This window comes from Thamnophis sirtalis, unplaced genomic scaffold (assembly GCF_051295495.1).
Source record: "Thamnophis sirtalis isolate CommonGarterSnake01/CBP01778 unplaced genomic scaffold, rThaSir2_p1.2 scaffold_3, whole genome shotgun sequence".
NCBI classification, from domain to species: Eukaryota; Metazoa; Chordata; class Lepidosauria; order Squamata; family Natricidae; genus Thamnophis; species Thamnophis sirtalis.
This window is the reverse complement of record NW_028261383.1, coordinates 53,717,268-53,736,932: the sequence shown is the minus strand read 5'-3', so window position 1 is coordinate 53,736,932 and position 19,665 is coordinate 53,717,268. Positions and strand designations below refer to the sequence as shown.

Genomic DNA, 19,665 nt, shown 5'->3' with positions numbered 1-19,665 from the left:
TTACCACTTATTCATAATTGTTTGGTTCCTACATGCCATCTGTTTTGTGTACCTTGTGCCTTGCATTTGTACAAAGGAATGACATGCATAAAAGATGGAATACATGAGGCTTCTTCAAGGTAGGTTAAGGGCCAGAAAGATTTGGTTTACTAGATCTCTGCTGTGCAACACTTGAAAAAATCCCAGAATGTCAGTTTCTAAGAACACTAATCAACAAGTAATTTGGAGAAGAAAAAGTGGCTCTCAAGTGAACTGATTAAGGCAGTGCAAGTGGGAAAATAACAGAGCTATAGCACTAGATTCGCTACCCATAAAACACCCCCGCTGTATGAACTGCACTGGCTTCCAATAAGCTATTATATGCAATTCATATAAAATTTTCATCCTATCTCACCAATGGTTTCTTCCTAAGCCAGCAGTTCTGGCAGGTTCTGCATTCTATCAGTGAGTAATGTCATCCAGTGAGTACTAGGAAGTGGAATTTGTCTGCCGTGTCTTCTATATAACCCACCTCCAAGGGTAGCTCCACCTTTGGTGGCCTTATAGAAGTTGGCCTTTCTCCAGAGATTGGGGGCAGGTTGTTAGTTTAGGAGCTCCACTGTGGATGTTTAACATAGCTGTTCTGTGCTTTTAGTGAGAGGACCATATTTTTGTGTATGTGATTGTGTTTTATTATTGCTGACGTTTTATATGATATGTGCACCACCGAGAGTTTTGTCAGAGAAATGTAGCGTTACAAATTTGATTAATTAATCAATCAATACTAAAGAATATATATATATATATATATATATATATATATATATATATATATATATATATATATATATATATATATATATATATATATATATATATATATATATATGTTTTCTGAGGTTTTCGCGGGTGTTAGTATGTAGGTCTCTAGTTGTTCGGGTTTTCTCCCGCGTAGAATTGGATATGTCTTTGCGACGTTTCGACGAAGTCACATTCGTCATCTTCAGGCTGCTGCTGACTACTTCAGGTTTGGTGTTTCCAGGAGTAGACTACTCCTGGAAACACCAAACCTGAAGTAGTCAGCAGCAGCCTGAAGATGACGAATGTGACTTCGTCGAAACGTCGCAAAGACATATCCAATTCTACGCGGGAGAAAACCCGAACAACTAGAGACCTATATATATATATATATATATATATATATATATATATATATATATGTGTGTGTGTGTGTGTGTGTGTGTGTGTGTGTGTGTGTGTGTGTGTGTGTGTGTTGTGTATGTATGTACACACACACACACATCTGCCTATGTTTGCCCAAGCCTGCAAGAATTTTTTAAAAAAAGGCTGAATCCATTGTGTTTCTGAGTTATCATACAAACTATGACATATTTTCCACCTTGACTTTTTTGAACCTCAAGTTAGACTGGCCAGCTAGACTGCATTATGGTATGTGTGTTTGTGTGTGTGTGTTTGTGTGTTTGTAAGTGAGAGAAAAAGAATGAGAGACAAGGATTAAAGCTTTTAACTCAGAGAGTGAAAAACCAAAGCTATAGCCACATTTGTTTCTACATATTCACATTCTCTGAATAATTAGAACAAGTAGCACTAAAGACGTTAGAAAAAACTCAGAGAAAGAAAGGTAGCAATGTTGTAATGTTCACTTTTTTAATCTCTTTCTCAGTAAAACATTTAAAGCACATTTATTTCATGCTCAAATTTAGTTCTCTTTAGAAGTATTAAAGCCAGGCCTTTGAAACTATTCAAACTATTGAATCACAGATCTCCAGCTTGTGTGCTGTTTCTACTTGAAATATGCAGTGTAAATTTTGAAGCAAAGAACACAACTACTTTAACAAAAATGTGAACACTAAACTGTGTGCTGAAATGTGGTAATTACCTGACAAGAGGCCTGTTTGCAAAATTTGTAAGTTTATTAACTGTTTGGAAAGAAGAAAATAAGCTCTCACATTTACAACAAAGAAGAATGACTTGCTTCCAGAAGTTGTGAATGCCCTAATACTGGAAGTTTTTAAGAAGAGATTGGACAACCATTTGACTTAAATGGTCAAGTCACAGACAGTCAACTGATCACTAAGAAACAAATGATTTCCGTCCTGAAGCCATATATCACTTACCTCCCATGTTATAACCAATTCAGATTTAGTGCCACCACCTCCACTGACATTGGCTGGAGTGACTTCAGGAACTGAAAAGGGGAAGAAAGATACTGAAATGTAGCAAGCAGGCCAAAATGCAAATCCGGTGCTATAATAACTTATTGTAATGATTTTAGATAGAAGTTTGTTAAGACTTAAGACAAATTCAATTGCTTGAAATTTCAAGGCAATTTGCACAACCAACTTTGCTTTCCTATTTTTTCAGATTTTTGGGGGGATATAATGTATATTTTTAATTAAGATAAACTTGCATTTCAATGCAATATTACCCTGTTTCTCTGAAAATAAGACCTCCCTGGATTATAAACCCAGTTGGACTTTTGAACACATGCACTAAAATAAGCCCTCCCCTGAAAATAAGTCCTCCCCAAAAATAATGCAACACAGCAGCAGCCAGAAATGACCATGCTTGCCTCCTCCTGGGCCTCAAAAATAATAAGACCTCCCCGAAAATAAGGCCAAGTGCTTATTTCGGGTCTCAAAAGAAAATAAGACCATGTCTTATTTTGGAGGAAACACGATATTTATTGTCCTTTTCCTGCGTAATTGCACTGCTACAAATGTCCTGAGTCTTCTTGCAAGTAATAACTTCAGCCAGCTTTGTCAAACCGGGGCTCATGACCTCAGGTGGGAAGGAGCAGTGAGAGAGGTTTTAATTTTTTAAAAAAACCTGTATTAGGAGCAGATTAAACGTGGGACTTTTGAGTATTGCTAAAGTTAGAAACAATTTTTTAAAAATAGGAGCTTCCTTTTCTAACAAAAGTATGAGGATACTGTTAACTATTAATAATACTGTACTATATTCTTGCTGTTTTGCTGTTTTTTGGTATATCTGCCTGTCATGGAATTTTGTACACTCCATAAAAGTGTACATATTAAGTGTACTTACGAGTATATTGTAGGCTTTTTTTTTATCAATGATTATTTTAATGTAAAAATTATTAAGAAAACAAATAAATTTTATTTTGAAAACAATTTAAAAATGAATAAAACCACATCCATACAAAAGTATTGGTTCATTTAATCATCAATGTGACCCACCCATTTTATATTATATTAAATGAATTTCTCCCTTACTTGTGAAACTATTTATGCCAAATATGTGTTTTATTGAGCACCAAGAAATATTAATTAAAATATTGTTTCTTTTTCTAATCCTACTTACGAGCCTCTTCCGTTCTTCGTTTCTCTGATGGCTTGCTTGGCTCCCCAATTCCAATAAGGCTGGCAGCTACTATTCGGAATTCATATTCCACCCACGGGTTTAAGCCTACTACCGTTGCTGTAAATGTATTTCCATCAATGACATCAGGCACTGGAAGAAGTGTTGTAGGTCAGGAAAGAGAGAATAAAAAAAAGTATGCCTGATAATCACTGTATAATTGAAAATTCATTATATACGTATAATTTTAAGGATTCATAATTTAATGCGGAAGAAACACAGGACAACAGAACAGAAACTGAGTGGAAATAATAGACTCTTAGGCTACAGAATTTAACTATGAGTTGGCTGGTCTGATTTTTCATCAATACTGAATTTATGGTTAAAATCAGGGCAGAAGAGGTGCTAATCAGCTGATTACCATAATTGATTAGTTATAACAGTGATGGCGAACCTTTTTGGTACTGAGTGCTCAAACCAGAATGTACATGCATGTGCATGCGCTGAAGCACCAGAATCCCGAAGACCAGCTGGCCAGAATATGCATGCCTGTTTTTGGCCATTTTTGGGCTGTTTTCAGGTCATTTTTCGGCTTGTTTTTGGCCTGAAAAACAGTCCCAAAGGCCTGTTTTTTTTTGTTGTTTTGGGGGACATTTTCAGGACATTTTCCAGTGCTCCGGCGTCCACGAAGACCAGCTGTGCATGTGCATAGCGGAAATCAGAAGAGCAAGTGGGGACAGCGCACATGCCCACAGAGAGGGCTCTGCGTGCCATAGGTTTGCCATCACAGAGTTATAACTAATTTCATAGAAATTAAAAAAAAAAACACCAAATGGTTTGGGGAATGGGTACAAAGGGTCACCAGTCTGAAAATTCAAACAAAAGAATGAAATATATTGAAATGAAGCAATAAAGCAAGGGATCACTGCAAGAAGTATTAACATATGTTTGTGAGGTTTGCAATGAATCTGTAGAATTGAAATGAATGCTGTATGTACAGTACTAATGCCCAAGGAAAAAAATTCTAAAAAAAGAAATTAAAAAATTGCTGTAACAATGTTGAAAATGGTAACTTTTTATGTATAGATAGTACTATACTGAAAAAAAATCTTAAAATATGAATATGATTTGCCTGTTCAGCAGCATTATCACTTGTCTAACCCAAGTGCCAAGACTGCATTTGTGCCTAACATAGGAAGAATGGCACAGAGCGTGCAGGTTAATTTTGCTGTTTAGTAGGCAATTAAGACATGTAAGATTGGGAAACGTCTAATGTATGCTTCTTAATTTAATGAAGTGAATAGGCTTGAATTGTGGAATGCTTTGATCCAGCACATAGTACACTTACTATACATCTGATGGATTTAAAAATGTACGGCACTGAATAGGATGGTTCAACAACAAACAGTGACTAGGACAAGGATGTGTATTAGCTCCTTGTTTAATGTATTCACTAAAAATGCTTTAGTGAAATTAGAAGTATGTTCGTTAATTATCTAAATGTGTATCTAATTTTGCATGTAAGGGATGCTGTGTGTTTTTGGGGCGAAAACTCTAATGATTCATTGTGAATATTATATAAAATATATAATACAAGGAACATGGATTTGAAAATTAAGATAGAAGAAGGTTGTGTCAAAGTGTGATGAATGAACATGAATTATATATACATGATGAAAAAAAAAAGCCAGAACTAGAGAAATAAATGCAATGGAAGGACATTTACTAAAGATTATAAACGTTATGCAGAATTGTTACGGTGAATAAATGCTAATGTTAGTGGAAAGTACATGGTCTGTTAAGAGAAATGAATATTTTTCAAAAGCAGCAAGAAGAGTTGGTTCTAAAAGCATCCTTCTGACCACTTTGCCACAAGGAAAGTTGGCTGCATCAGGAAAAACAAAAAGCTGAATGGAGGAGGAATATGGTACTTAATGTAAAGAAAGAATGTACAGAGATTCTCAGTCATGCAGGTTATGGTTGTCCCAAAGGTGCTTTTTCCAGAGGCAACTGGAGTTTCTTTGTTTTTCCTTGAAAGGAAAAGAAAAACAAAGTCCAGTTGCCTCTGGAAAAAGCATCTTTGGGACAGTAAAGAAAGAACGTGTGGTGAAAGAATATGGATAGAATAAGAAAAGAATTAACTTGATTGAGTGAATTGATATAAATTAGATTTAGTTATAGTTCCTTCTCTTTTTCTTATTTCTTGGGCTATGCTGTGCACTGTACAATATTGCTCACCATGAAAGGGAACAACATGATGAATGTGAACTTGTAGGAATTATTGATTTTCTTACTCTCTTTGAAGATCATCGTATATACCGTATGTTCTGTTTATCAATATTACATTTTATAGATTCACGCTGACTTGGCCATTTTGTGTATATAGAAAAGTTTAAAAATCACACTCTGTATGCTTTAAAGTGCTTGTGTACCTGTATTTACTCCTTGCCATCCAACAGAAAATGGAGTTCTTGCTTGAATAACGTATGTTGTAATGGGACTGCGATTATCTGCTCCTGGTCTCCAAGAAACCTGAGCTGTAGTGTCTGTTATCTCATCAATTGTCACAGCTTCAGGAGGACCTGGGGGACCTGTTACGAAACATCCAAAATAAACAAAAATACATTTTGGTTCCCCTCAGTGAGATACACATAGCAAATAACTACTTCTGCAGAAGTAGTCCACATTTAAGATGAAGAGTTTCAAGACTTTCCTGTTCAATTCTAAGAAAAAAAAATTGGTATTATAAAAAAAAAAATCTGTTCTTTGTAGAAGGAACTGCAGGAGATCCAGATGCAAAATATACTGTCCAAAGTAGCCCAATGATTTCAGTGTTTGATCCATTCTACACTGCCTACTTCCACAGAGTTTTCGGCGCCCAAGATGGTGACGTAAACTATAACAAACTTGAAATGTTTGGGATATTTTGGGCATTATCTTTTTGATTTGGATCAATTGAAATTCTTGACACTAAGGGAGAACTTCTGTTAAAAATCTTATTTGGATGTTAACTTTATTTTGACATAGATAAATTTTAAATATAGTGACTAAAGTTATTTTTTTAGTAGAGATATGTGTTCTTTAGCACAAGAGACACAAGTACCTCATTTCCCCGAAAGTAAGACAGGGTCTTATTTTCTTTTGACTCTCCCGAAATAAGCACTTGGTCTTATTTTCAGGGAAGTCTTATTATTTTTGAGGTGCAGGAGGTGGTGAGTGTGGTCACCTCATGGCTGCTGCTGTGTTGCAATATTTTCGGGGAAGGCTTATTTTCAGGGGTGGGCTTATTTTAGTGCATGTGCTCAAAAGCCCGATTGGGCTCATTATCCGGGGAGGTCTTATTTTCAGGGAAACAGGGTATTATTATTTTTGCCTGAGTAAAATTCTTTCTTATACAGGAGCTCAGTTTTTTTAAAAGGGTTTATAAGAAAAATAAAAAGAATAAATGAAAAAAAGAACATTTACAATGGTGAAAAAGACAAAATGTTTACATTCCTAAAATCTTTCTAATCTGAACATAGAATGTTATCAGTAAGAATGCTACAGACTTTCAATATAATCTTATTCACAGTCATAGGGAAGTAAGCCCTAAAGGCTCAGTGGTTTATCTTTTCAGATAAATGTGCCTTAGCCTGAAACACTTATCTGGTGTAATCTTTGCATGTCTTCTTGGAAATAGAGAGTTTCAATGTCATCCTTGCATACCTCTTTGTGAAATATGGCAGTGACCTTAGAAATGGTTAATATCTGGGTGGGGGGGAGGCAAAATGATTTCATGAATTATTTCACAAATCTGGCTTGTTTGGATTTTGTTTTGTGTTGTTTTTTGCATGAAAAAAATGTGGATACTGTCTCATCTGACCTGAGAACTTTCTTCTGACCTGTAAAAAGGTAAAGGTTTTCCTGTTAGTTGTGTCTGGCTCTAGGGCATGATGCTCATCTTCGTTTCTTGCCTGAGAGAGCCAGCATTGTCCAAAGACAATTTCCATGTTCATGTGGCCTGCATGGCTGTAAGCCAAAAGTGCATGGAACACTATTACCTTCCCACCAAACTGGTATCAATGTATCTACTCACATTTTCATGCTTTCTAACTGCTAGATTAGGCAGGAGCTAGAACAAGTAATGGGAACTCAACCGTTGCATGGAGCTGGGTCTTGAACCTGGGCTGTCAAGTGTCCAGCTGACAAGCTCAGTTTCTTCAACCACTTAGCAATTTTGTGCCATCTCTATGTTGACCTGTAGCACTGTACTTTTTACTAGGAGATGGACTGTTGCCCAACTGGCCATATGACTAGAGCAAATCTGAGCAGTGAGAGCAGAGAAATCTATTCACTGAGGATTTCCCCAGATCTGGAATATTCTCATTCAGATATTCACCAAAATCCAATAGAATGCCTTTCTTAGTAGAAGACTTTATTAGGAAAAAATATTACTGACTGAGGATAGGCATATGAGAAGCAATAAGAACTTCTCATTCTCTCTACTTCTTATTGCTTGTTTGCCAATTGTCCTCCATACAGTAACATAGCTGGGAATCATATTCGTTACACCAAACCATACCCCTGAAGAATGATGTAAGTTTATTAGCCCAATAATTTTACTTCGGTGCCCATGGAGGTTTCACCCCATTCCCCTCTATTTGGTACCTTGTTTTTGTTTTTTTACTTTCCTTTTCCCCATATCCCACATTCTGGAGGTCTTCCATTCCTCAGGAAATAGATGGGAAATCTCTGTTTTAAGGGTGAAATCATAGTGATGACTGAGAGTTGAAGTCACAATTTTAGCTGCTCTTTTCAAAATGATATTGAAAATGAAACTTTAAAAATAAAGTAGATTTAACATTTAAATTTTTATTTATTTATTTTATACTACAGGCTGTACTGTCAGGAACTTTGACATACAGTATTAAATGTTTTAACAATACAGCTTGAACTGTACATACATATTTCATAAATCAATTATTGACAAGCATGCAAATTCTCCAGGTTTTCTAATAATTCTGGCTGTTAGTATGAACACAAATTGCTATATGATATTTTTTTTTAAACACATATTTAGTTTACTAAATCACACATATTTAGTTTACTAAATATATATGTTGGACTTGCAAAAGACATATTATTTAATTTCAGTAATAACATTATTAAATGTTTTAATGTCACCATAGGCTGTGCTTACTCAAAAATAAACCCTTTGAATTTATTGGGACTGATTCTTTAAGTAAGCATACACCAAATTATGATCATAGTAAGTTTTCATCATGATGATACTTTTTCTATAAGAGTTATCTCTATCAATCATTAGAGCTGTGTGTATAGTGCATTGTGGTTCGTAATCTTATACTTTCATCCTGATGCTTTTAAAAATGGCTGCTTAAAGAAGATTCACCAACTGTAAAAATGAATAGTTAAAATAGAATAGAATAAAATAGAATAACAGAGTTGGAAGGGACCTTAGAGGTCTTCTAGTCCAACCTCCTGCATAGACAGGAAACCCTACACCACTTCAGACAAATGGTTATCCAACATCTTTTTTAAAATCTTCCAGTATTGGAGCATTTACAACTTCTGGAGGCAAGTTGCTCCACTGATTAATTGTTCTGTCAGAAAATGCTTCTTGTTCTCCCCTCAGGTGCTTTGGAGAATAGCTTGACTACGTAGTTTTTGTGGTAAGCCCTGAGATTGAATATGTTTGCTAGAAGCACCTAGCAGAGTCTTTCAAAGAGCAGATTCCATAGTAACACATCAAATGTAAAATGTAAAAATTCAATTAAATGGCATTTGTGCCCAAGATTGTAATTTAAAAAAAATGATTTGACATTAATAGAAAGACTTTGCTTAACTAAAGAACTTAGCTTTTAGTAGGGTGCTACAGAGTGCTTTAACAGAATAACAGAGTTGGAAGGGATCTTGGAGGTCTTCTAGTCCAACTTTCTGCTCAAGCAAAAGATCCTATACCATTCCAGACAAGTGGCTGTCCGGTTCTTCTTAAGTGATGGAGCACCCACAACTTCTGAAGGCAAGCCATTCCATTGGTTAATTGTTCTTACTGTTGAGAAATTTCTCCTTTGTTTTTTAATCATCTGCCTGCTTATTTTGCCAAATATGATGGTGCAACTAAATATGTACACTTAAATGAAATGTCAATGACAATGACAATGGAGTTTTAGACTACATTAGGCTCTAACTCATTTGGTTGATTAAGCAAATGTATATTTTTCATCATGAATGAACATCAGTAACTAGTTCACCAGTTTGGCTAGTGTTTCTTTTATCCACTAGATGGCGGAGTGTGGCTAGAAAATGGAGCACTAAAAAAACATCCCTACAACTCCAGATGCATGAAAAAAGAAATTCACTATGTTCGCGTGTAATGTATTTTCTTCTAAAAGAGTCCTAATAAAATGTAAGATTATTTCCTCCAAAATGATGTATATATACTTAAGAACTTCAAGTATTACAGATTTTAAATATTTAGCAGGCTAATTTCTGAGTATTTAAACTGTTCATTGAACCTTGTTCTCATTAAGTGGAGCATGAGTTTACTAAAGCTACAATATATCTTAATTCCATGAGGGAGCAGCTCATAAACTGCAGCTGCCTTTTTAAATGGACAATTCTCCCACCTCCCAGTTACTCTAGAATAGCTAGACTAGACTAGGAAGTCTTCCATTCTGCTTTTCAAGGGAGTGTGTGTGTTTGTGTGTGTGTGTGTGTGTGTGTGTGTGTGTGTGTGTGTGTGTGTACACTGAATTAAAGCAGAAGCATTATCCAGAATTAGCTGCAAAGTAAATATGAGTAAAATCTGATCAGGGTATTCACCTGACTGATACAGAGTTATTTATTGCATTTAATAAGGATCAATTATTTTATTCAAGAGCTGAATATACAGCAGGCCCACATTTCTATGTTGCCAAAACATAAACTAGCTTTTTTCCTGTATCTATATCAGTGGTGAAATTCAACATTTTTTACTATTGGTTCTGTGGGCGTGGCTTGGTGGGTGTGGCAGGGGAAGGTTACTGCAAAATCCCCATTCCCACCCCACTCTGGGCCCAGCCAGGGGTTGTATTTACTGATTCTCTGAACTACTCAAAATGTCCGCTACCAGTTCTCCAGAACCTGTTAGAACCTGCTGAATTTCACTCCTGATTTCTCTCTATAAAAAGGTTGAAGCACCTCTGGGTTGGCTGCCAAGTGCCTGGATTTTGATCATGTGACCTCAGGGGCACTGAAATGGCCATAACTTTGGGAATTAGTCATAGATCCTTTCGTTCAGCACTACAATACCTTTGAATGGTCTCACTGAACAAATGTTCATAAGCTGAGGACTACTTGTACTTAGTAACTGTCTCTTTACATATGAGGTGAGCTGTAGTTTGCAATCAGCAATGGATGCTCCATTATTTATTCTTTCAAATATTGTGCATGAGATTATAAAAGATGGCTTCTCAATAAGGTCACCCCAACAATATAAGGCTCTTCTAAAAGAGGTTCAGTTGGTTGCTTTGTTTCATTTCATTGCTTACATTTTTAGGGCTACCTGAATCTTGACAAACTATAGTATTAAAAGTTTAAAAATACAGACAAAAGAATAACAGGCATCAGGAAAAAAACCATACTAATCTTTTTTTTAAAGTCATATACTATACAAGGGGCTACTACATGGTCTGAGGAACAGTTAGGTTTTAAGGAATCTTTTAAAAGAGATCAGGGTGAAGGCCAAATAGAACTCTGGAATATATTCTTCCAATGGATGGATACTGCAGTACGGAAAGCAAAAATCTAGATTCCATCAGAGGACACTGTTTAATGCAGAGGTGGGATACTATGGCCCCTTTATGACTTGTGGACCTCAACTCCCAGAATTCCTGAACTGGCTCAGGAATTCTGGAAGTTGAGGTCCACAAGTCATAAAAAGTTTCCCACCTCTGGTTTAATAGACGGAACCTCGTGTATGTCCATTCTTCCTGAAATAGATGGTTCATCAGATAACCAATCCCCGGGCAATGAAAAATACGGGGCTTTTTTACACAGGTTTTTGGACTACAGTGAGAAATCTGTTTTACACTGATTTGTTTCTTTGTCTTTTTTACATATAGACGTCAAGTTATGGTCATTTGTTTAGTTGCTAGTTGAAATTATGACGTGATGAAAAAAGTGACTTATGTCTGATCCTCATACTTATGATTATGGCAGCATCCATGATCTAACCTGATCGTGACAATCCAAGTGCTTGGCAACCAGCTATATACCAAAATTACAGTATCCTGCAGTCACATGATCATCATTTGTAACTTTCCTAGCCAGCTTTTGACAAGCAAATCAATAGGGAAGCCAAAAGAAATGGTTGCAAGTCGTGGTCATGTGGTATCTAACATGACCGTGACAAAAAAGGTTGCAAAATTAGACGCAGTCATATGGTGTCTCACTTAATGACTGCACTGCTTAACCAATCCCAACCGTGGTTGTTAAGTAGAGGACAACCGGCAGTATTCAGTTTTTGTTTTTCAGTGCACCTGACAGGGTTCAATTTCTTTATTGCAATGTTTTTACGTGACCAAAACACAATATGCAATGTCTACATAATTGACAAATGGGCAGCCGTGCCTAAGCACAGGGATGCTAAAAGGATGGATGGCGTATTATGACCTCCACCCGTTCATTCTCACATTGCAGTGTCTCATGCAGGTGAAGGGGCAGATTTTGCATTGCAGTGTTGTGACATGTGTTTTGGATCCTCTCCACTTTGCCCTCTCTATGGATGTTTGATACTGTGAGATCAGACTATCCAGAAAAGAGGCATTTGAGAGACAAGGCAATCAAGAAAATTAGATTCTAAGAACAAATACTCTTTACTTGTTACAGCTTCCCCCCCCCCTCCCAAATATTCAAGCTACATTAACCTTCCACTGGGACAATAATAAATTGCCACCAGATTAATGTATAGCTTTTAGAGTATAAATCTCTCTCTGACTAATGTTGCCTCTTGACTACATCGGTCAAATAAGCAAACTAAAGTACCTGTAGGAATCAAGCACAATAGCCCTGAGGTGACTGCATAACTGATGTAGCCAACATAGGGCACTGAGGTCAGCAATTTGGGGTCACACTGATATTTTTTTTAAGTGCCACCACTTGCATTTTGTAGCAGCAGTATATTTACCAAGCGATGCTTATAAGATGAAGTACAACAGAGATGACTTCCTCTGCCACAGTAATGTGACCACAGTACTTGGTACTTGGTCACAGAAACATGGCCAAGAGGTCACTTGAAGTCCAATGTGGAGAGTGTGATATGGAAAGAATAAAAAGAGAGGGCAAAAAGGCTACAGGCAAATTATTGCTGCCAAAGCAACTGAAGCATGCATGGCATTTCCTTCCCAGCTTGCAGTCAACCTCCTATGTACAATGCATGCCATTAAAAAAACACACACAAATAAAACAACACACACACAAACACATCCATATCAAAATGGAGACACTTCATGCCTTGAGCAATATTTTAGTTTCTTTATCCAAGTATAATAATTATTAGCATTTGTTAAACATTACAGGCAATCTGTGGTGTTTTTGTTTGGATTACTAGTTGAAGGAACAAAAAAACCTTTTGAACTGTGCTTTATGGTATTATTTGCAATAGTTTTGCAACAACAACAACAACAACAGCAAACAAAATTCAAATACCTCTTACAATCAGGTCTGCAGCAGCTGATAGTTTGTCCACGCTTGTTTGCACCATGCAGACGTATTTTCCAGCATGATTCAGCTGGATGCTTCTGATCATCAAATCACCAGCTGAATCCTGCTGATAAAGTAGGGTAAAATGTTACAACTACTTTATAAAGAGCTCTAAATAGCATTACCATATGACGGCCACTTGGCTAATGCATTACTTTTACAACAACTGATGGAAATGCAAGGCATGACTTGTTTAAACTAACTGGAGTCTACTGAGAGTGTGGTCTATAAATCAAAATTAAATCAATTAAAATAAATAATCTAAAATGTGTGAACAGGAGGGTATGGCTCCCTGTAAAGGACAACAGAATTTCAGGTCAGTCAAGCAGTTTGCTTTGCATGTGATATGCAAAAAAGGGTTACATTTTTTAAATGTTCTACTTCCAGTTTACAACCTTCATTGGTATTTGGACATTGGTTTCTGCATATCTTTATCTTTTAGGTCAACCCAAAGATAAGGCATCTACAGTAGTTTCCAGAGACTTGTGGCACAGACATGATTTAGAGGGACCACATATTTGTATAAAGTCACAAGGACTACAATCTAGAAGTTTTTGCACTACTCGGCATGGAACAATATAATTTTTTTTGAAATGCCAAAAATCTGTAACCAATTAGCAATTGTGCGGATTCAATTATGGCTTCTGTGTGGCTTCTCGTTATATGCCAACACATATCTGCATATAATGAACTACCATTGAGTTCAATAATGAACTTGGGTTAACGTAGAAGATAGCAAAATATTTCTATCTGATCTAGAATTATATTGATTAGCATTATATTCTTGCTCAATATTAGAGCCTTTTGCATTAATAATAGGAAGTTCTGACTCTTCCTTTTTTATAATGGCTATTCTATAAATTGTTTACTTATTTAACGTATTTATATGTCTTATCATAAAGAATGCTTGAAATGCCCCCTGCATAGAGCAATAACTTATTTGTGTTTGTGTGTGTGTGTGTGCGTGTGCGTGCGTGTGTGCGCGCACATGCATTTGAAATTGCTGCTTTCCTGGAAGGGATTAGTTTTATGTTCTAAGAATGTTGATCATAGTTTCCAATCTGCAGAATCACATAGTCCTGTAGAGGAAAACTAAGAGGAGATGGAAACTGTTGGAAATTTAGCAGCTACTTGGTTTTTTCATTGAGCCAGAAACTTGGCCTGACAGTGGCAGATAACTGTAGCAAAGTATTAAAGGATGCCTGACTTTGTAGACAACATTTATTATAAGGTTGTGGATAGGTTTATGGGCCTTAAAATGGGTTTCTACCTTTTTTAGGCCAGAATGGCTGTTTGTTTACACTATATCTGTCAGCGTTCCAAATATCATCCAAAATTAAATCAGAGTCCAAGGCAGAGCTTTCCTCAAAGTTCCATTTTATTAAGAGAGACATGTTGGCACATCTGTGGGAATCCTAATCTGAAAGCTTGCTGGGGTTTCCTGCCCAGTTGAAAGTTCATGATCTTTCCTCCACATCCACAAATCCATCACATGGTCCAATCTTCCACTGCCACGCTGGCAGTTCCACCCATCCAGTTCCGGTCAGACTCAGACGTGTAGAGAACAAAAGATGACCTTGGTTTCTAGAAGATTTTTTTTTTTGACAACACCAGATTCTACTCCTTACTATTCCCCCCTCCCAATTCCCCACTAATGAAACAACATAGTAAAATAAGAGAGAGTGTGGCAGGCCAAAGATCCTAAAAGGAACCGGCTGCAGGCCTGACAATATCATTCATTCATCATTCTCTCTGTTTCTCTCTGTCTCCTGTGTCTCTGTGTCTCTGTCTTTCTCTCTCTTCCATCATCTCCCATGGAATTCCATCCAGATCTTGCAAAACCTTAAGGTGCTTTGGGACACAGTTTGAAAACTCTGTTGTAAAGACAAGGAGGGAGCAGGGAACATTCTGCAGAGGGGAACATTCCTGCATAGTGGCAGCTTTCTGTTCAAAGAACAGCTTTGTCTCTCATTTTAGATTTTGGTGGAGCTGTCCTATATATTAGTGTTCTGTAAAAAGAAATAGGCAGTTTCTCTCTGAGATTTCAGTTGTCGTTTGCAGTAATATTTTTTTAATAAAATTAAAAATTAATAAAAATTAATTTTATTGACAATGTTGACAAATACTGAAAGAATTTGTCATTTGATTCTCATTTGATTCTTCCTGAATGTATAGTTTTACATTTGCCACATTTTACTAATAAACTGCTATTTTTGGAAAGCAGAGTATTCCAAGAAATAAGTACTTAGATCATGTGATCAAGAAGATAACATGGTAACATAGTACTTACATAAGTCAAATATTTTATTGCTGAAGTTATAAACTGCTTTAATTTGAGAACATAAGTGTGAGCAGACAGACAATACAAATGGTTTCTGTTTATATAAGCATATCATCAAACTGTCCAATATTTTATTACTGTACACTCATGAAGTCTGCAACAATTACTACTAATAATATTTACCCCTCCAACTCTTTCAAAGTGATCTCCATCTTTTTCAAAGTCTATCAGACGTCCATTAAATGACCAAGTAAAGACAATGTCTAGTGGATGATCATGAGATACTTGGCAAGGCAGAAGTATACTTTCACCAGCAGTGACATCCATGCTGGTAGGTGCCACCACAAATCGTGTTGGATCTATAAATAATATCAAAGAATAAATGATCAGATTTTTAAAAGTATAATTTAAAAGTCTGAAATAATACTTGCATGATATTTGGTCAGCATAATTTTTAAAAATCAATTTAATGCAGTTGTCCTAACTAGCAAATATATTTTTTATCATCTTAAACTTTAATAATGTGAACAATCATAGTATTTCTAGTAATTATAGCACAGAAATGAAAGCATGTTTTTCCATGTTAGACAGTAGATACCACTATCAAGTTGTTTTGCTCTGCTGTAATGTATTTGCCTATTTGCAGGTGAGTATTTAAAATAAATTTTAAAAAATCTTGAAGAATTTCAGAAATGATTTCATTGTTGTATTTTCCATACAATGAGGAATACCTAGGTTAGGAATCTGGAGGACAGAAGTAACATTTCATTACTTCTGGTATTAGAATCATACTGATGTCATGTTAAAATGACAAGAATGTAAAGCTTCTGGTTCAATAAGGAAGAGGAGATGTGTTGTGGACTGTCGGCCGCTGGCTCCTCCAGCAGCTGAATCCGAGGAGGAGTAGGTGTGGGAGTCAGGATCAACATCAGGGCAACTTTGACCTCCAAGGGGAAAGAGGGAATAGAGGTGGCAGAGAGAGAGTCAAAGAGAGAGAGGTGGAGTCGGAACCATCCGTCAGCTGTCAGATGGAGAGTCAACAGCCCCCAGGTTTGAGGTGGTTGATGAAGAAGAAGGAACAGCTGGGTCCAGTGTCTGATGCACAGATGCGCAAAAGGCAGAGAAGAGGAGAGCAGTAGAAAGCCATGGGTTGATCCTGAGGAAGGAAGAAGTACGCTGCTAGCAAAGCCCCATCCAAGCTCTGGGGATAAAAGGCAGGGGGCAGAGATGAATAGTGGTGGATAACTATTCATCTTCCGGCCGGATTTATTAGCCTGCGAGAGAAGCTTTTTGCTGGGGCTGCTGACATAAAGGAATCTTCTGAGTTCACATCAGAGGGTTTGTTGTGTTTGGGGAGCTGGGTCAGAACAAGATGAATTCTAGAAATGAGGTACTTACGCCAGCTTTATTTCTAGCTGGATTTTGGATAGAAGTCAAGAAGCTTAAAGTGGCAGTATGGAAAAGCTCCAAGAGTTTCTCTATTTATTATTAATTATTAATGCACTAAATGAAATGTTGGGAGAAAGTGCTCACTGGCTTGTTGTGCTACTAAATGACAGCTCCATATTAAGTTGACTTCTCTTTAATTTTGGCCCAACATACCTGATTTCATAAGTCTGCAAATGTCTCCAACCCTGCCAGCAACAGCTGGAAAGCATGGTAAGCATGGTACACTTACAATGGAACATCTAGGTCCCCACCCACCTTTCTCAAATCACACTTCTTTTGTACCTGAATTTCTTGTACCAATAACCTTTTAGAGCAGTGATGTTAGTGTGCATGTGCATGTGCTGAAGCGCTGGAAACCCGAAGATCAGTTGGCTGGTGCACACATGATTGTTTTTTGGCCATTTTCCAGCTGTTTTGGGGGGCTTTTTGGGGCCATTTTCTGGCCATTTGTAGGCTGTTTTGGGGCTTTTGGGTTGTTTTTTGGGGGGCTTTTTCAAGCTGTTTTGCAGGCCCAGAAAACAGCCTGAAAAAGGCCCCCAAAAGAGCCTGGAAAATGTCCATTTTGGGGGCTGTTTCCAGGCTATTAAGAGTAGCTGGCCAGCGCGCACGAAGAACAGCTGGTGATGGCGCATGTGCCCACAGAGAGGGCTCTGCGTGCCACCTCTGGTGCACATGCCATAGGTTCGCCATCACGGCTTTAGAGGCTACTTCTTAATCAGAATTACAAACCAATATCAACTAATTTGATATGTTTGAATTATAGTACTTATAAATGAGTAGTGAAAACAAGAAACATGTCAGTAAGAATGCTTGAATATCAACATCCTCATTTAAGTTTAGGAAAATGTAACGATAAATGTACTGATGAATTCTAACTCTTTAAATATTTTGCAATATAACTTGCAGCAAACATATTAAATGTAGAATTCCTCAATTTCACCTGTACCACAAAAAAGCGACAGTTAGCATGATTTAGTAATACACATTTAATAAAATATTACATAAAATAAAAAAAAATGAATTGGGAAAACTCAAATAACTGAATACCCAAAAGAGAAGTAGCTGAGAATTCAATTCAGTTTAAAAGTTTTTCAACATGGCTGATCCAGATGTTGGTTAATTATTGTTATAGGGCAAATCTCAACTTTTGTCCTTTCAAATACTTCTAACTCTTCCCTCGTTAATATGAGCCACCCATTCTTAATTAAGGGAAAAGTCAATGTTATTCTATCTGGTACTCTTTTGGGACCCAAAAATTCTGCGGGCCAGCTGCCAGCAGAACATACAACCATAGAGTGTATGCCCAGAGCAGCCACTGCTGGAAGACTCAGTTTGGAAGCCGCCAAAAAATAGCAATAGCAATAAGACTTATATACCGCTTCATAGGGCTTTCAGCCCTCTCTAAGCGGTTTACAGAGTCAGCATATCGCCCCCACAGACTGGGTCCTCATTTCACCCACCTCTGAAGGATGGAAGGCTGAATCAATCTTGAGCCGGTGAGATTTGAACCGCTGAACTGCAGGTAGCAGTCAGCTGAAGTGGCCTGCAGTACTGCACTCTAACCACTGCGCCACTTCGGCTCACCATGCTGGGACGACAGCGGTTGCAGCGGAGGTGTCCTGGCTGTACTGGGAGAGCTGGGCCATGGCATCGTGAGGCTGGGAGGCATATGAGCGAGAGCAGAACAGCCGCTCACACAACCCCCCTCTCCAGCTGTGCAGAGTGCCATTCACTGGCATTTCTAAGGCACCAAGCCGTGGGAGCCGGGCAGCGGCCAACAGGCGCTCATACAGCTTGGTGATACCCCTAGGTCAGTGAATGGTGGTGTGCTCAGCTGGAAAGGGAGTTTGCCATGTGACTGTTCATGAGCGTGGTTGCTTCATGGCTGTTGTGTTGTGCTGCTGCAACAGCGCAACACAGCCATTCGCCCATGAGGCTGTGCTCTTTGGGAGCCTGCTCAGAAGAGAGCAGCCACCCGGCAACCCCAAAACAATAAATCCTCCCCTCATAATAAGGCCCAAACCATATTTTGTGGGTAAAAAGAAAATAATACCTGTCTTATTTTAGGGAAAACATGGTATTTTTGGGGACAAAATACTCATGTTTTGATTTTTTCGGAGGAAAGAAATACAATACCTTCTTCTGCTTTTGCAGTTAATTCTGACATTCTTATATACATTTAAATTTTTAATTGCTTGTTTCTACATTGCAAGCTTTTTTCCTAACACCTTTATTGAGTTACATTCATTCTCAGTCTTATTATTTAAGTTTCAAGAATGTGTCTTTAAAAAGGCAATTTATTTATTTTCGTTGCTGATTGCAACAATTGTAACTCAGGTGTTCTATCCATGGTTTCCTGACAGTACAAGTATGTTCTCCCCTTTTCATTATTTGTTACATGCAAAATATTGAAACCATTCTGTCTTTGAAAAATTGGTGCTGCCTTGTTCTGATTGCATTTTTGTTTTGATTTATTCCCTAGAGCTTGCTGCCTAGATGATATAATTTTTCTCCCAATCCCAGAAATCTGTCTCTGTTTCAATCATATTTTCTCTCACAAAGCCTACATTTGTAAATGGTTAGTCTTGCCCAGCTATCACTTTGTCAAATTTTGACCTTTGTTAAAGCTTACATATTCATCTTCTCTTGTCTTCAACACTATATATTGCCATAATGTATGTTTAAAAATGTGGGTCTGTACAATGCCCATGTTTACGATAATATTGTCTGATTTTTTTTCTTTCTTATTGAATGTTCAAATCCTTCAGAGTTGATTAGAAAATGACCTACTAATTCAAATGAATTCCATTTATCTGTAACCATGTATGTCAGGTAGTATTGGTATGTCAGCAAGATATATTAAAAAGTATAAA

At 37.3% G+C, this 19,665-nt stretch overlaps 1 protein-coding gene across 4 annotated transcripts in view; it reads right to left on the bottom strand.

The window, feature by feature from the left end:
* Nucleotides 1-19,665, bottom strand: part of LOC106554500 (contactin-4) — a 566,498-nt gene that overhangs the window by 10,073 nt on the left and 536,760 nt on the right. For 2 of the 4 annotated variants that reach the window (XM_087708897.1, XM_087708898.1), the window contains exons 13-17: nt 15,527-15,702; nt 13,009-13,129; nt 5,754-5,912; nt 3,325-3,474; nt 2,118-2,188 (exon numbers count right to left, since the gene is read on the bottom strand). In XM_087708897.1, the coding sequence (XP_087565023.1) occupies nt 2,118-2,188; nt 3,325-3,474; nt 5,754-5,912; nt 13,009-13,129; nt 15,527-15,702 (677 nt within the window). Of the gene's footprint in view, nt 1-2,117; nt 2,189-3,324; nt 3,475-5,753; nt 5,913-7,968; nt 8,053-13,008; nt 13,130-15,526; nt 15,703-19,665 lie in introns of all 4 variants that reach the window. The other 2 variants (XM_087708901.1, XM_087708899.1) reach the window with 2 other exon arrangements.